We start from the raw sequence: 18,516 nt of genomic DNA, 5'->3' as shown, positions 1-18,516 counted from the left end.
TGTTCGGACATATTTCTGTAAGTTACAGGTCTACAATTTAAAAAAAAAATTTCCTGAAAAACAGTGGATCACTTTTGGTACAGAAATCTAGACCTCAGTGTAACGCTCAGGAGGTTAATTGCTTGTTTATGTCTAGAAAAAAAACAAAAAAGGTGATGTACCTTCCATTTCTTTCGCTCCCAAACAGCCAGTGCACTCATTTTTTACAGATAATGCAAGTTGTTGGCAAGTTTTCTGCATCCTCCTACAATGCACGGCTATTGGTTCTGCATTGTGAGGGATGACGTTGGTGCCTGCGATTGTTGCACAGAGTAACTTAGACAACAGGCAGTGGGGTACTGCTGTGTTTATAGATATATTTTTTGTTAAACATTTTAAATCTATTACATAGGAAGTAAAAAGGGAATGTAATGCATTCCATCAGCAATTAGAGGCTAATCGCTGGTCCTTGTGTCCACCTCAATCTTACTTGTTCACAGATCGCATCCAGGTGTCCACTGACTGCTCCAGTTTTTCCACCTCCATATTCAGCAGCTGAATATGGTCCTGACATTCCTGACATTTTTTTACCATCTGCTGCTGCTTCTGAAGTGCTTCCTCCTGCTGCTGCTTTGCCTGAAAAAAGGAGGAAGATAGAGCTAGAAGAAAAGATACAATGCAATTATCGAGGAGCAGAATGTGCAACTGGTAGAGGAAACATGCCTGATTTTCCTTAATTGTTCTCTAGAAAAAAAAAAAAGGAAAACAAAAAAAGTGTTAGTAAGCAGAAAAACTCAACCACAAGACAGTGATTTTGTGGGTCAGTCCAGCCTCTAGTTCACTATCCACCACAGCAAGACCCTTGAATCAATTCCTTTTTTGAAAGGGACATAATTTCGGTGCCTTTAACACCAACTTTTTGGCAAAGCTTCCAAAATATTTAAAAACTGACATTAAAAAATTCTTTTAACATTTAAATAAAACTATTTTAGGAAGGTTTGGTCTAAAGTCTTAAAACAAATATGTATTTTGCTGATGCATGACAGATAAACAAATTTGCCTTAATGCTTATTCCCCAGCAGCACATACTTACCATTCTAGTGTTCTCCTCTGTTACTGGGGGGTAAAGAAGCTCTGTCTTACTGTAAATGGAACATTTGGGGAGTCAGTGATGGAACAGGATCTGGGGGTTCTGGTGGATCATAGACCCATAGTTCTCTGCAGAGGGTTTTAGCCGGTTGCTCCGCCCGGCTGCTGTGAATACCCCGCCCAGCTCTCCTCGGCAGCTCTCATCTTCCGCACAGATCTCAGTGAGGCTGCTCTGTGCCAACTGTTCAGAAAATTGCTGCTGCGATGAGAGGTGAGCACACAGTTCAGCCTTCATGTGAATGAGACACAGGCAGTCCCGGCCCCGTCTCATAGCACGAGCTGGGCAAAAAATCTGCCGGTGAAATGTATCCACTGCTAGAGCTGTGTGTGAATTCTGCATGTCATTCTGCATCCTCACCGCTCTCTGTGTACAAACTTCCATATCTCCTAAATTGTATGTCACAATGACCTGTAATTTTCAGGGTGCACAGGGGACCCTCAGATACTAGTTACTACAATTTAAGCCCCTCAGCTTTAAAGAATTTCAAGATATGGGGTCACAAATGTAAAAAGTTATGAAAATTGAAGTTTGGGGTTGCTGTTTCAGAGGAAAGTGCAACTAGGAGTCCTAAATTGAAAATGCAAATTGGGGACCCCGGGGCCACTAACATAGCAAGGAGCATTGGGGTGTGCCCTAAATATATACCTACCTGTCACAAATCTATACCTATGAAACTGTCTGCTTCTCTTCTTTGAGCACCAATTTCTCTGAAAATATGCAAGAGTCGGGCACATTCTCCCCCTACAATCTCATTACTACAGCATCATTAGAACATAAAACACTGCCCATCAAAATGGGCCTCCCTGCCGTTACACATTCCTGTCCACTTAACTAGCATTCTGAACTTCAATTGGGGAATGGGGAGGTGTAACAAACAAAAAATATAGGTACAAGTGGGGAACATCTGTGACCAACATCCCCTAAATCTTCATCACTATGGCATCATTAGAAAATAAACTCTGCCTGTACACCTAAAGCACTTGGAGGTATGGGGGCTCCGGACCTGATCAAATACTATGTGGCGACACATCTTCGCTACTTGCCCTCCTGGACTATGTTAGTCTCCCTCAGTGTATGTCGGAAGTTGGAGAAAGCTTGGATTTCCCCACTTCATCCCAATGTGATGCTTTGGAGCTCCTCCTGGTTAATGCCCGAGAAGGATTTGTTGTCCCCGATGGTTTCCATGGGAAATATCTGGAGAACATATTCTAAATACGGTCTCTCCTCTCGGGGCTCTGTGCTTACATTTATCATACGAACCCCTCTGATACCTGACAGCTTAGCTAGAAATATGTGGCAGCCATGAAAAGACCGGGGGCTTTTTCATCTCCGAAATGTATTACATCCAGTGGAAAAAAGATTGCTTTCCTTTTCGGAGTTGCAGGAAAAATTTAATCTCCCTCAAACAACCTTTTTTTGCTTATCTACAGATTAGACACTATATACAATCACTCCACTCTGTGCCCAGTTCTCTGAAATAACTCCTTTTGAGAGAATTTGTATTGGAGGTCCATTTTCCAAGGGCCTCATCTCCTCCATTTATGGCCTTCTCCACGAATCAGCGAGGGAGTCATCTGGTAAATTTGCATACATGAGTACCTGGGAGAGTATTTTGGCTGGTGCCCTGGAGAAGGATACAATAAATAAAAGCTCAATATGTACGCTTTATAAAGAAAATCTCTACAAGATTTTGTTCTGCTGGTATCATACGCCAGCGGTGTTACACCGCCTGTTTCCGGAGGTAGATCCGGCTTGCTGGCGCTCCGGGTCCCATTATGGGACTCTGGAACATATTTTTGGTCCTGTCCCCTTATTCAGGGCTATTTAGGGAGAGTCAATGCGCTAATTGGGGATGTGACTCAACAACGATTTCCCCTCGACCTGCTCCACCACTTGCTGGGAATGCCCCTTATGGGCCTTCCAAAATCCGCCTGTCAGCCCATTACACATATTCTAGTAGTTGCTCGTATTCTAATCTCCACCAAATGGAAATCCAGACTTCCCCCCTCTATAGAGGATTTTTTTGCTCGTATTCAAGACATACGCCTGATGGAGTACCTCACTGCCCTCCTCCGGAACAGGGTTGCGAAATTTGAACAGATATGGGAACCCTGGGATGCCTACTATACCAGTCTACAGGTTTAATATGTCGCTGGTTCCGGATGTCAGTGTGCTTCCTATCAACCTTTGTTTGTATCCCCCCCCCCATTCACCTGCTTGGCTACGTCCTTTTTGATTCATTTCTTGTTCTCTGTTTATTTATCTGTTGTTTACGTATTTTCACAGTTTATTGGGTTTGAAAGACCGGTAGAGTACGGCCACTGTATTTACTGTTACTTACTCCAGAGTTTTATGTAACATTATCGGATGTACCTATCACCCTGTATGCTATGTTTACGAGATGTTTTGATGTATAAGTCTGGTTGTCTTTGTATGTGAAAATGCTCGATAAAAACTCAGTTTAAAAAAAAAAAAAAAAAAAAAAAAAAAAGGAAGGAAAATGAACCCACTAAATTTTGAGGTTGAGGTACTGGAAGGTTACAGTCATGTGTAACAAGAAAGTGCATTTTGATGGACAGTTTTTTTTTTTAAATTTTGTAATGATGCCATGATGATGAAAGGGGATAGCCACACATGTCTCCCACTGCCACCTATATTTTTGTTTCCCTGCACCTCCTAACCCTAGAGAAATTGGGGTTTGAGGTAAGATGCAGACAGATATGTGTAACAGAGCAGGCAGCACATTTTGCTAGGTAGAGATTTATGTTCTCATAATGCCATAGTAATTACATTTTAAAAAGGTTTAGCCACAAGTGTACCCCACTTGCACCTACAGTTTTCAGTTTCCTATGCCTCCACCTTAAAAATTTCAAATTAATACAACCAACGGTTTAGGAGATATGAAGGTTTGAACACAGCCAGTTGTTAGGCTGCAGAATATGACAAGAAGCTTTTACACTCACATTGCTATCACACTCTGCTGCCAATGACATTACACACTGCGGATAAACGTCACAGACAGTGTTTTTATATAGAATATGGACAGTGATGAAAGGGGGTCACTGGCTGTCTTGTCCCCATTTGATATCACATGCATGATGCTATTAAAGCATCGCCATATTTTTAACATTATATTAAAAAGTGACTTTCTCTGGTATGTAATGGAAAAATTTGCATTTTTTTTGTTTTTACACTTTTGTGGAGAGGACCTCTCCCCTTCAGTCTTCACTTCCATTTCAGCAAAGACCAAAGGAGAAATCCACAGCCTCCCGGGATATTTGTGTCACATATCCCAAGAGGCTCTGCACTGCTCCTTGTGTGCATGCACCTTCAGAGGATTTCTTATAATGAAAAAAAAAAAGTGTTCAATCCAATGCATGTGCAGTGCAAGCAGCCCTGGATGTACAAGTGAGGATCAGAGAGGAAGCTGAGCCAGCATGGGCCTGCAGGGCTAATTTTGTAAAAGAATAAAGTGAAAAAAAAATGTTTTCACAAAAGTTCACTTTAACTAAATATAGACACAGGAGCACATCTGAAGTTACTGCCGGTGTGGATTCAGCCTAAGGTTACATTTGTCCATTCCTCATGCCAGGAACCACTGCTGCTTAGAAAACTTCTAGCTCTGAAAAAGCCCAGCACTTACCCCTGTTACCAATCCTAGGTGCCCAGCACTTACCACCTGTTACCAATCCTAGGTGCCTAGAATTTACCACCTGTTACCAATCCTAGGTGCCTAGCAGTTGCCAGAAGTCACTCAGAAGGGGTAAATGTTTTTTGCTGCTAATATAAACTAAGCCTAACTTGTTACACCACATTCAATATACTATTACACTACTACAAAGGATTACACTCCTAAAACATTAAACACTAGTAAGTTGGGTCACAATACACGGCATAGAACAGTTGTGGCAAAATACATAGGATAGAAAAATTGAAAATACTAACGGGGCAGGCATTACAAAGTTGTAACAAATCATTGGGAGAAGGTAGAAGACTGAAACAATAAGAGGTTACCAATTATCCATGGCAAACAACTGGGAGCACTAAATTTGCTGTGTTTTGCCACACCCCATTTTTTACCACCCGGCTACAGCTTCCTACCACCCGGCTGAAAAACATTTCTGGGGAGAACACTGTAGACCTATTAGCATGCAATGCCAAGCTGCAATATCTAAAGGTAGTAAAATACTTTCTTGTATTAAAAGAGGAATAGGCTGCAGAGATGGAGACATAATCCTGCCCCTGTACAAAGCATTGGTCAGACCACATCTGGAATATGCAGTGCAGTTTTGGGCACCAGTTCACAAAAAGGACATTGTGGAATTGGAGAGAGTGCAGAGAAGGGCAACTAAATTAATAAAAGTAATGGAGGAGCTCAGCTATGAGGAGAGATTAGCTGAACTGAATCTATTCTTGTTTGAGAAGAGAAGCTTAAGGATATGATCACTCTGTATAAATATATAAATGGTACATAGAGAGAACTCTCTTCCCAATGATTTATTATGAGATCATTACAAAGAACAAGAGGGCACTCTTTGCATCTGGAGGAAAAGAAGTTTAAGCTCTGAATAAGGAAGGGATTCTTCACTGTAAAGTCTGTGAAAATGTGGAATCGGCTCCCTCAGGAAGTAGTTTCAGCAACTAATATAGATTGCTTTAAGAAAAAGATTGATGATTTCCAGAAGCACAGAATATAACTGGGTGTTAAGGCTTTAAAATAAAGATAACAGAGACTGTTGATCCAGGGAACATTCGATTGCCTCATGGAATCGGGAAGGAATTTTTCCCCCTGTTGGAGCAAATTGTACCAGGGTTTTTTTTCCTCTGGATCAAATAGGTCTCTAGGATTTCTATCTGGGATATGTTTACTTCCCTAGTAGTTGAACTTGATGGACTTTTGTCCAACCTAACTGCCATGAAAAAGCAAAGTGAGACATGTAACTCTACTCAAAATATCTATATTCCTAGCAGCTAAAAAAAGCACAGGGCAAGTAAGGGGGAAAAATGGTGGGTATCTGGGATAAGGAAAGTTAAAAAAAGTAAGTCTTTTGAGTAAAGGTTTTAATTTTTTGTTTTGAGTAGAATTTTGAAGTGTCATACCATTGTCCCTCTTCACCCCTGTACTTGATGTAGTGACAACTGTCTCATTTGAGTTTAAAGGGAAAATCCTACAACTGAAGAGCTGAACCGAAGATTCCAGTGGGGATAAATGTTCTTCAAGACAATGTGCAGATGGAAAAAATGCACAGCAGAACAGACAACTAAATGATAACCTAATGGAGTTTTTGCTTTGCCTTACCTAACCATACAGCACAACTCTATTAACTACATTAAGCGGCGAATGCTCAGGCAGTGCTCCCTGCACACTGGAAGTGTAAGGTAAACTGAAACTAAGTAACAAAATATGCAGCAAAGGCCAGGCACTAATTCTTACCTGCAGATACTAGGGGAAACTGCAAATCATATCTGTATATATACAATAGAAGTACAAAAAACAGACCTTACAGTACTTCTGGGATACAACAAAGTTGAACCAGGCACACTCTACAGGGCTGCGAGCATAATAAGGCCAACGTGGTGAACATCAATGTAACAATTCTCTATGGAAAAAGGGTACAACGGTGCACATAGTGTAAAGAAAAAAAAAAGTGTGACAATCTGTAAAAGTACTTCCAAATGGTTGTCTTCAAAGCCCGGTGTATACAGCATAATAGACAGTCGTCTATTTTTGAAAAATTGCATTACGTATTTAAACTTGAAAAAATTATTTTAGTTAAGCGAGATATGTATCTAAATCTAACCAGTTAAGATTACATTACATGTTTCCTGATTTGTTCTTACCTTGTAGTGGTATCTTTGAAGACTCTCCTCTAGTTGAGTCTTCTTCCTCTGCAAAAGCTGAATCTTCTTGAGTAGTTCTGGTATAAGTACTTCCACCTCCTTTACCTTATTCTGGTAGGCTGCTTTAAACCCTTTCCATTTCTCTTTCACTATCTCTATTTCCTGGCCTGAGAGAGAAAAGAAGCCAAAAATCAATCTCCCTGCAGTTTTCCAGACGGCCCTGACCACTTGATCACTCACTCTGGAACTCCTTTACCTACATTCTTACACCAGGTTACTTCCTCTGCTCATATAAACTAAATAGTAGCTTCTCTTTGACCCTCTTTCTATGCCTTCTCAGCCCAAGAGCTTTTTGGTTCATCCACCCAACTTCTGTCTCTTCATGGTGTGTCCAATCCAACTGGCTTCCTTCCTCAACTAGATTAAAGCAGAAATAAATCCAAAACTCGCTCAAAACAATAAAATCACACGTAACTCCCATCCCGCAGATCAGTCTGTCCATCGGGAGGTTTTTTCCCATAGGGTCCTGCATTCTCCTGGTATCTGTCTTTGGCCCACGGCAAAGGGAGTGCCAGGCGTATCTTCTCTTTCGTATTCTTCATCCTAGGTCACCAGATCTCGGGTTGTGCAAGCACGGGATTGGGTGATGTAGATTATGAAAAAAAACTTTCTGATCTCACTGCACACGCGTGAGATTGGCAACTTTTCACCTAATTGATGAAAAGGGCTCCTGTGCTCCCATTCATTCTTGATCGCCTAGGCAATCGAGAATTAAGAGGGTGGTGCTGCACTTTGTTTTTGTTTTTTTTTGGTTTTTAAAAAGGGTGTTGCATTTAAAAAAAAACACAGAATTTTTATTTTAAACAAAAGGGTTGTCAGAGTTTAGGTACGCTTTAACCCTAATTTATTCTCTTTACAAAACTTTCTTACCATGGCCTCAAATTCAGCTCTGTACTATATGATTTAGCAAATTAATCTTAATATAAACAGCATAAACTTGATGCCAAAATAGGCACTGGGTACTCACACAGCTGTTCAAGTGTGGCTTCTTCCCAGTTAACATTGGCCGCTTCTTGCAGGAACTCAATTAGAAAACCCAGAATTTGCAGCTGGTGGCGCACCACTTCTTCCTTCATGCGTGTGTCCTAAGAAAGAGAGGAAGAAGAAATGTAATAGTGAAACGCTCCACTTTATTATCTGGGTTTTCTTAAGTGTTTTAAATAATAACTGCAAAAGTGTAATTTGTTCTATCCAGTGTATATTAATACGATAATCATAATTATTGCACCCAAAGATTGTTTATGAAAATGTAAATAGATATGTATATGTATATAGATGTATGACCTAACAAATTGTATTTCTTTGTAATAGGGAGGGGGTTTTGTTTTATTGGCAAAGAGATCTGCTATGTCTTACCTTTCACCTTGCAACATATCAAGGAGGACATACACTGACAGAATATTTAAGATGCTATTGCTGAACTCATTTCAAAAAGCAAGTTTCCATCCATTAATTTAGAGGTCAGCAAACTTCGGCCTTTAGGCCGGATATGGCCTAGCCAGTATTTAAGGGGGCCGTTAGGCCGGACTAGGTATTTAGTGTTGGATCCGGTCTAATTGAATTGTTGCATTATTGCCAGTTCCCGCACAGTAACCCCAAATACTATTCCTTATCCCTAAGAGCAGAAGCAACGCGCAGCTACCAGTCCCTGGAAGGTTGACCTCGAACTTCGTGTCTTCAACCCCGAATGGACTTGGATTTACTTTATTTCAGCTATGATAATCAACCTGCGAAAAGCCAGTACGGTGTTGGTACCAGTGATGTAGATGTTGCATCCCTGGAGAGCAGACAGCTATAACTCTGCTCTAAGTTCTTACTATATCATTATATCTTTACCTTAAAAATGTATATAAGCTTTGTTGTCTGTTTTAGCATGTAATTTAGAAAACATATAGATTAGAGTCTACAGCACTGTTTTTTGACCATTTTAACATGGAGGAACCCTTGAAATAACTTTCTTGTTTAAAGGGAACCCCTTGTATATTTACTATGTCCACAGCTCTCAACATATTAGTGTGGTGTAAGTAGGAGGAATGCCTCTTACATTGCTGGCCAGTGGGAGGAATTTTACCCTTACATATAACATATAATTGACCGGAGAGGACCTAAATTGCTTAATGACAACTTAGGAAACCTCTCGAGAAGCCCTAAAGTTCCAAAGAACCCTGGTTGAGAATCACTGATCTAGAGGGGGTGCTTAGTGCATGACTCTGCCTAATAATACTTGTTGAGATAAGAGATCATACAAATGATAAAGGAATATGTATAAAACATTCGCCAATAACAATGACAGTGCTGGTGCCATCTAGAGGGGGAGAAAAAAAAAACATTTTCTTTCTTTTTTTTGAATGCATTTATACATGACTCTTACCTTAGAATGGTTAAGGTGGATTTTAACTGGGAGTTCATTTCCAGCCCCCTTATGATGAAGATTCAAATATGGATGTTTTGCAATGGAACCTAAAATCCTGGTTTAAAAAGAAAGTACATGATGACGTTGAATGCTTAAAAAAGGAGCACAGGATTAGCTAAATCAGGAAGGAGGAATGGTTCTGCTTACAAACACTTAGCCACAAGGCTAAATTATGTGATTATTGTTATAGACAAGACATCGGATAGGAACACAACATCAATTAAGGAGGGTGTGTACCCAGGTTAAGAAAAAACAAGATATATTCATGAAGATACCAACGCACATCAACCTATGGTAATAAGGAAAATTTCCATTATTTTAAAAGTTCTCTTTTTTTTCCCACACACAAAATATAGCAAGAGCCCAGCCACACATAGATGTTTGTTCAATTAATTAATAATATTTAATGTTCTCCCCAGACCCTTTTAGCAGGGCGCACCACCCAGCACTTTTCAGTAACTACCCGGCTGTTTTTGTGTGGTTACTGAAAAGTTGGGTCACAACACAAGGGCTGCTGCCCACCTACAGCTTCTTCCCACACCGCCTTAAAAAATTTCTGGGTTGAACACGGATATTGAAAGATTGACACTTGTATTAATATATATGTACAGCAACAGCCAGTCAGACTGCTGCTGCCTCCTAATAATATCTGTATTATGTAGATATACCATCTTGTTTTATGTAAATGCTTGAGTCTTTTCCAGCATCTCTCCACACAAACGGCAGGCCTGTCTGGCAGCAGGTTTATTAGACAGATGTCATCAGTGACTTGGGTGTTTAAATCTTGAATCCTGTTTTCCAGATCACAGGTAATCCTATGAGAATCCTGCCTGGGCTATTATACTTACACCAGACTTTAATCAGATTCCCCAGCCACTGTCACTATCTCCCAGCAAAGCCCAACTTGAACTCATTCCCTTTCTCTTGTAAAGCTGAGGAAATTATTTTTTTCCCTGTGCAGATATAAATATTGGAAAAACTAGTGTGGTTACTTAATATAGAAAAATGGATCTTTAAAGAAGATTTGCAGCAACCAAATTGCCCTTTACTGATCTTAAGGCTGCAAATTGAAACCTCAAGAGATATTATGGCTTTCCAGACTGTGTACAGCAGTAGTGTGTGACATGTTACCAATTTGCATTAACCAAAGTTTGTTTTTCCACCCTTCTGAAAGCCTAGATTTAAGTTATCTTGTCAATGTACATTCATAAATAATGTATGGTATGTGCTTTTAATAAATAGAATATTTTATTTGTTGTAAATAAATACTCCAAACACCTATGCTATGTACAAACAGTGAAGTGTTCCACATGTAAAAGGTTCTTTTATGCATCACAGCTCTCCTAATATTTTCATATTTACATTTACAGCATTGCTTTTTGCGCTAGCATAGTTTCTCTCTGTCTGGGATATGGATGCCATTGAATTTGTGAAACATTGAATACAGGTAAAAATAATTTGAATAAAATGTATTTCCTTCTGTTTGGCTTTTGTAAATAGAACCTTCATCACATATGTCTTATGCAGGAGTGGTACTATGGAGCTGATCCTCTTGAATAAGTGTGCAGAAATGTGTGAGTGGGGAACGATATTTTATTTTAGAAATATTTTAGAGTCTGTGTGTTATCATAATAACTTAAATAAGAAAACTATAGACCAATACCTGTGGATTACACTAGCAGTGTATTAACCAAATGTGTTTTTTGTGGGATACAATAGTGGCGTATATATTGTTTGTACATGTGGTTTTTAGGATGCGATTTGTAAATAAAGGATGTATGGAAATTATATATCATGTTTCATATACCATGGTACCTTAAATGTCTCTTTTTGCCATGATTTTTTTTCTTGTTCCTAACATGATGTAGTACCTTCTAATTGGGACCCTGCTTTATTATCTGTTACTTTTTAGCTTAGAGAAAAGTTAGAACTTTTCTCAGCTTTTTTTGTAGTTTTAGATTTTTGTGGGTGAGATTTTGCATTTAACATGATGGGGACAGAAAGTGGAAGGAGTTCTCACCAATTAAGACATTATTTCATAATAAAAAAAAAAAATTAAAAAAAGGGGATATTAGATCTCCTGATGAATTATCACCTGGTAGATGTATGGAGGGAGCTTAAGCCCACAATAAAAAGTTGTACATGCTATTCAGCTTCACACGCATTCATCGACCACATATTTGTTCAACTCTCTTCCCCTAATTACCTACCCTGTTTCCCCTATAATAAGGCACTGTCTTATATTTTTTGAAATGCCAAAATATGCCCTAGGTATTTTCAGGGGGGATGTCTTATTTTTCCATGAAGACTACAGTACACATTTATTGTTGAAAATCACTCATGTGCCATTGATTGTCCCCTTTCTGATCACTCATGTGCCGTTGACTGTCCCGTTTCTGATCACTCATGTGCCATTGATTGTCCCCTGTCTAATTACTCATGTGCCATTGATTGTCCCCTTTCTGATCACTGACTCCCTTTTTTTTTTTGACTTCTACGGCCGGGTAACAGACTCTGTTAGGGCAGGGATCAGGAGCTTGCTTGTCCTTTGAAGTTACTTTCAGTTTCTCTGAACGCTGCACTGCAGCCAGCATCGAGGAGTCACACAGTATCAGGTATCGGAGGATGTCTTATTTGTGGGGGGTGCTTTATTTTATTTGTTTGAGCAAAAATCGGGGGTGGCTTATTCGATGGGGATGCCTTATCGGGGAAACACGGTAGTTGAAATTTCCCACCAACCACTCAATTTATTTAGTGCAGTGGAACTCCATAGCTCCTAACTCCAGGGAGCTCCACTGGTGCTTGAATGATGCCTTACCGTCATCTCCGGAGGTGGTAAGCACTGTTGGAAAGGCACTCAATACTTTGAAATCAATAGTCCATAGTTCACTTACCTTGTCACCCTCTGGGATGGCCATAAGAAGGAATCTTAGGATAGCAGAACAATCATCCAAACTAGAGCAACTAGAAACTCAATGGTAACAGAATCCTTCTACTTATGCAAGCAAGTACAACAGACTAAGCTTGAACTCAATTTACTATTAGACCACCTAGTTGAGAAACAAAATCAAGTGGACTAAAAGAAGTTATTATGCTTAAGCGAACAAACCAGGGCCCATGCTAACAAAACATATTAACACTGACTCCCCAAGAACTCCATCGATTAAGCTACAGCAACCTAATGGCCGATCACAGCTAACCCATTTACTATAGTAGAATAAATATATAAATATTTACAACAATATGAAGCCCCACAGCAGTTTCAACTGAATAGGGCAGATAAACGCTCACATCTTTCTCTACCCACTTTAACTAAAACTATGGCTGCAACAATGGCCAGCAGGGTGGCTCAGTGGTTAGCATTCTGACCTTTGCAGCACTAGGTCCCAGGTCCTAGTCTTGGCCAGTACACTATCTGCATGGAGTTTGCAGGTTATCCCAGTGTTTGTGTGGGTTTCCTTCCACATTCCAAAAACAAAAAATTACCCCCCCCCCCAACACACACACACACAAAATTGACCTTAGATTGGGTTAATGACATGACTATGGTAAGGACATTGGATTGTGAGCTCCATTTGAAGGACAGTTAGTGACATGACTATGGACTTTGTAAAGCGCCACGTAATATGTTGGCGCTATATAAATATTGTGTAATATTAACAATGTATGCAGAAATCACTAATGTTGTTGCAGCAGCAATCAAAATACTGATAGGTACTTGACTACTTATTAAAAGAAATGTCCAGAAATTCTTGCCCCTCATCTGGGACAAGAACAAAAAAAAAAATCAATGGTACTGCAAAAAAAACTTGTTCGCACACAAAGAGCAGGGAGGCCCACATTTACTAAAGTATTATCAGGCAGCACAAATAGCCCCTATCACCTGCCTGCAGGGAGCGCAGACCCAGTCTGGGTCCAACTGGATTCTGATCTGTCATCCAGTGGATATCCGTACACTCCCTTGGCTCCCACCTGAGGCATATGACTACCTTGAATCCCCATTTCAAACAGGTGTTGAAGATTTGGGATAGGATTAAATACTCCAGTGGGATTATGTCACCTCACTTACTATTACTCTTGATCTAAAATAACCCAATGTTCCCTCCAGGGCTCGAATCCTGCACAGGCTTTAATTGGTGGAAGGAACACAACTACACACAAATGTTTATTCATTATTAGGTAGGATGGGGTGATGGGTTGGGAGGAAATTCACTCAACACACCAAGCACAGGTTAAGGATTTCTTCTGATACTTACAACTCAGGCACTGGATTTCATCCCTTGTCTGCAATAGGAATATCCAGGCAAAAAATTGCCATACTAAAGCACACATATTTAAAGGACTTCCCTAGCCCCTTTATTGATCTTTATTCTATACTCCTTAAAATCACTAAAGCTAAAATGCACTCTTACTCCTCCCATCAGGAAAAGGACATGAGAGGCACTAAATCTGAGGATGAGTGGTTTCACATGTGGTCTAGAATTGCCTCTTGCTCTTCCAACATAACATGGAATCTGAATTTTAGGTCATGATATGGTGACCAGATTGAAACATTTTCACAGCTTAACAATGTGCCCTGCTTTGGAACCTACAGAGAACAAGGCACTAAACTGCATGTATGGTGGACCTGTCTGTTCATCAGGGGTAGAGTCTTCTGAACGAGTTTTTTCAAGTGTACATACTCAAAATTCCTTGGTTTGCCACATTGGTCTGCTACATTTCAAGCCCTTGGAGGCTAAACAGGCAATAGCAAAGAATCGGAAAAAACAGATACTCTTGTACCACAAAGTGCTTTCCAGGTTAGACAACACTTTCAATAAAAGCTATACAGCACCTTAAATGTTTCTCCAAACATCTGCAAAAATCTGAAACTTTGGAGCATATTTTTGCAGTTGCATGTGTCCTGGCTTTGATATCTGGCCTATACAATTATAAATTCAGAACTTCTGTATCCCAGGAAGATCCAGTACCCCTTCTATTTCTTCCTATGGACTGCAAAGCCCCCTCCCACCCCATGGTACCCCCATCACCAGGCACTCCTGGACCCTATTTACTGTGTGCATGTTTTATTGTTCTGGAAGAAAGTACATTGTCGAATGTTATAGAAATCAGTATTTGAGAATTGTATTGACATGTACACTTGCACTTGATTTCTGCCATGTTTGCTCCTCTTGATATTTGTTTATATCTATCCTGTAAGTTATTTATTATGAATATGCTTGTAATTTCCCAGCTTTGTATAACAAAAAAATAATTGAAATCAAAAACAGGTTGAGTTGCACTTCCAGTAAACCTTTTTTATTAAAGCCTAACTAAACCCAAAATAAAAAACATACCTTTAATCCAGCAGATCCGTCTATCCCTTGGGAGGTTTCTTCGTTTGAGTCCCACGTCGATCCAGTATCCGTCTTCGGCCTAGCGCAGAGGAAATGTCAGGCGCCGACATCTTCTTCCTGCGTCAGGCACAAATATGGGTGACATAGGGGGGAAAAACATTGCCGATCTTACTGCACATGCGTGAGATCAGCAATATTTTTCTTCTATCAATGAAAGGGCTCCTTCTGCTCATGCCGTGATCTCAGAGCAGCAAAGATCCTGCCAGGATGCGTGATGTGGGTATGCGAGAGGCTTTGCGCTTCCATTCTGTCTGATCACCCTGGAGGTGCTGCACCCTTGTGTTTATTTATTTTTTTAAAAAGGGTGTTGCCAAAAAAAACAAAAAAAAAAAAAACAACATTTTTTCTATAAATAAAAGGGTTATCTGCCCTTTTATGTACAGTCAAACATTTGAGTTGAGGTCTGCTTTAAAGTTGGTAATGTCCCATCGCATGACAATGGTCACAGAACAGGTGTCTATGGACATTTATTTTTTTCCCTTTTATTGCTGCTCCTCAGAATTCTCTAGCTAATATTCTAAGCAGGGAAACTGACAAAAAAAATTTTCAAGTCTTACAAACATTAAGAAAAATCACGTCCCATCAAGAATCAGAATCATTTCTGAAGGGAAGATGTCTCTGTATACCCTAGGAGTCTTTGATTTTTTTTCATCCAATCCTCAGGCCAGCATGGCCCAAATTTTGCTCCCTGTCACCAGACCTACTTTCTTAAGGTCAGTAAATCCATCTGTCTAGCCCAGTGTTTCTCAACCAGGGTTCCTCCAGAGGTTGCTAAGCGTTCTTTGAGCAATGAGCAATTTGGACCTCTCAGGTCATTTGCCACTGACACCAACAAACTTTTCAGCTATCTGTACATTCTTTTCACTGGCCAGCAATGTAAGAGGCATTCTTATTACTAATCACCATACTAGTAAAAGGGGTTCCCTAAGACCTGAAATGTATTTCAAGGGTTCCCTGAAACTAAAAAGGTTAAGAAACGCAGTGCTAGATACATATAATCTGGTGTCTGGAAGTTCAATAAACCATATCAATTGTTCTGTTGTTGCCGCATTAATAAACAAATCTGAGAATATCAATTCAAGACAATTACTTTTTCATATCTATATAACCCTGAAGGAAGATTGTAGGTCACTAAAAGACAGTGATGTTGGCTTGATCAGGTATCCGGTATCAAAAGAGCCTCGCGCCCATTGTTCATCTAGCTCGGTAGCTACATACGCCAAAGAGGTCAGGTTTTGCCACTAAGGAATTGCCATTAATTCTGAAGTGTTCTCTTCTCTCATCCATTCTAATAATTGGATGATGAAAGAGAAATATGACACAGAAGAGGCCAACATACTGCTCTAACCTTCTGTCCATAAATAAACTTTCTACCTGGAAAAACTTTGAATGGCTATCTTCACTGTTGGATACATATGTAGGAGAGGAGGATTCGGACTGCTGTTTATCAAATCCTGAGAATGAAGAAAAATGAATCCCAATACAATTGCAGGTAGCCACCATCTTGTTCCTTCTCTTGCTTGTTGTGATCTTTGGTCACCTTAATTTGCCGGCATGATGTAAAGCCAGTGCAGACACAAGGGAGTTCATTTATTCCCAGCAAAATCAAGGGAAGCTGAGATGCCTGGCAAGCAACGCCGAGCTGTACATGCCCAGCACAGTGTTTTTGGCAGCTTTTGGTGAGCTTTAGTTCTGCTCTAACATATCTGAACCTGTGGTCACACAGGCGCCTAAAGATTTGAAGGGGAAGTAAACTTAGAATTACCCCCCCCCCCCCCCAAAAAAAAAACTACTTACTTTAAATCTCGCACAGCAGTCCATCGGTCTGGAGGTTTCTTCCATTGGGTCCCGCGTCATCACGGTATCCGTCTTCAGACTGGTGCACCAGGCGCTGACTATTTTCCTCTTCTTCCTACGTCACCCAACGCAGGCGCAAGATCGGATGCCGTAGTTAGGGAAAAACTTGCCAATATCACTGCGCAAGCGTGAGACCGGCAATTTATTTTCTATTAACGATTGATTACTCGGGCATGCACAGAAGGAGCAGCCAAGAGCCTCCCGGGAAGCGTGACGTAGGTATTCCGGGAGGCTCTGCACTCCTATTCATTCTCGATCTCTTAGGTGGTCAAGAATTAAGGGGGCGGTGCTTATCCTTTAAAAGGAAAAAAAGCACATTTTTTACCTTACATAAAAGGATTGTCCACCCATTTTTGTAAAGTGAAAATTCTGAGTTCTGGGTCACATGATGACTTCCTATCAACGTATCCATCAGGAAGGGGGGGAGCTCACCCATTACAGAAGACTACAATTGTATGAGGACACCACAACAAGGGGACCATGAGGTGAATAGCACACTTTCTGATGATGGCACAGACATGCCCATGTGAAGCTGTCCCCAGGATCGGTCATAGCTGCGTCCTCAGAAGGCGTCATCTTTGCCGCCAGACACACGGTGGATTTTTGAGAAGAGGGCGATCCTCTCCAGCCATTGAATGGCCACTCATGAGCCTGCACATGCAGGAGTTGTGTTTTTCCCTGCACCGCCCTGGCTCTATATGCAGCAGCGCTTGACCTGGCACTTTTCAGCAACCACCTGGCCGTTTTTGGGTGGTTACTGATAAGTTGGGTCACAATACAGGGGCTGCCACCCACCTACAATTTCTTCCCACCTAGTTTAAAAATAATTCTGGGTTCAACACTGACCGTACAATGCAGAGCTAAAACAAAAAGCCACAGGAGTCAGGGATAATTTGTGACGTTGCATGTCTCTTTCGTCAATAAGTTCTACCTCCTGATGAATTCAATACTTTTTTAATTCAGGTCTTTAATTAAATTCTGCTTTAATTGGAGATCGTCCCATCTCCTCCCAGCATGAATGTAATGCTACCTGAGCTCTGGACCAAGGAAGCCACAACAAGAGTTAGCAGAAGGTGACCAATACATTGGTTGAAAGAAAATAGTGCACTACATAAACGCAACACAACTCTGATCTGCCGCCACCCTGTGATTGCACAGTGAAGGAACAGCAGCAAACTCATGTAGTTACCTCTCTCCTCCTATCAGTGTGCCCTGTACACCCTGTTGGTTCCAAATAATGGCCCTCCCTCTCATAATCTATTTTTTAATAGTCTGAAATACAAAATAATTTACAGAAACTTTTTGCTTCATAAATTAAAAGCGACCAAAGCTCTACATACATTCTGCACTATACATTCTACATTTGGCACATGGTCAGCTTATGGCCATAACCATCCATAGAACAGCGCCTCGGGTGTATACATTACAAGGATAGCAAGAGCTACCGATACATTTCTCGCCATTACCATCACACCGATGGTTTACCACATCCCGGTACTTACCGCTGAGCCCGCTCTGCCATCCTATCGCCTCTTCCCGCTGCGCCACTACAGGAGTTAATGAGCAGTTCACTATTGGCCGCAGAATTCCTAATTCCCGCCTAATTTCCCGTGAACCCTTGCGCTGGCGACGAGCCCGATGGCCATACAGTTTTGTAAAATAAAGTGAATCGCTCAGATGGGCTACATCAAAATGTCGCATTCCTTTCTAAACTAGAAATCAATGGTAAAATTTCCCCATGTCTTTACAATTCATCCAATCCATTTAGTTCCCAACGGGATGCCGGATTAACAACTCTCTAATTTATTAACAATTGTTTT

The 18,516-nt window shown here is 40.6% G+C and overlaps 1 protein-coding gene across 2 annotated transcripts in view; it reads right to left on the bottom strand.

The window, feature by feature from the left end:
- The window catches only part of ZWINT (ZW10 interacting kinetochore protein), a 25,200-nt gene extending 6,846 nt beyond the window's left edge, over positions 1-18,354 (bottom strand). For both annotated transcript variants that reach the window (XM_072431349.1, XM_072431350.1), the window contains exons 1-5: positions 18,199-18,354; positions 9,402-9,498; positions 7,998-8,115; positions 6,971-7,137; positions 470-615 (exon numbers count right to left, since the gene is read on the bottom strand). In XM_072431349.1, the coding sequence (XP_072287450.1) occupies positions 470-615; positions 6,971-7,137; positions 7,998-8,115; positions 9,402-9,498; positions 18,199-18,218 (548 nt within the window). In that variant the 5' untranslated portion in view covers positions 18,219-18,354. The remainder of the gene's footprint in view (positions 1-469; positions 616-6,970; positions 7,138-7,997; positions 8,116-9,401; positions 9,499-18,198) is intronic.
- Between the last annotated feature and the right edge of the window lie 162 nt (positions 18,355-18,516).

The sequence above is a fragment of the Pyxicephalus adspersus genome, chromosome Z, assembly GCF_032062135.1.
Source record: "Pyxicephalus adspersus chromosome Z, UCB_Pads_2.0, whole genome shotgun sequence".
NCBI classification, from domain to species: domain Eukaryota; kingdom Metazoa; phylum Chordata; class Amphibia; order Anura; family Pyxicephalidae; genus Pyxicephalus; species Pyxicephalus adspersus.
Note: the sequence above shows the minus strand (reverse complement) of the source record. Positions and strands in the feature narration are given on the sequence as shown.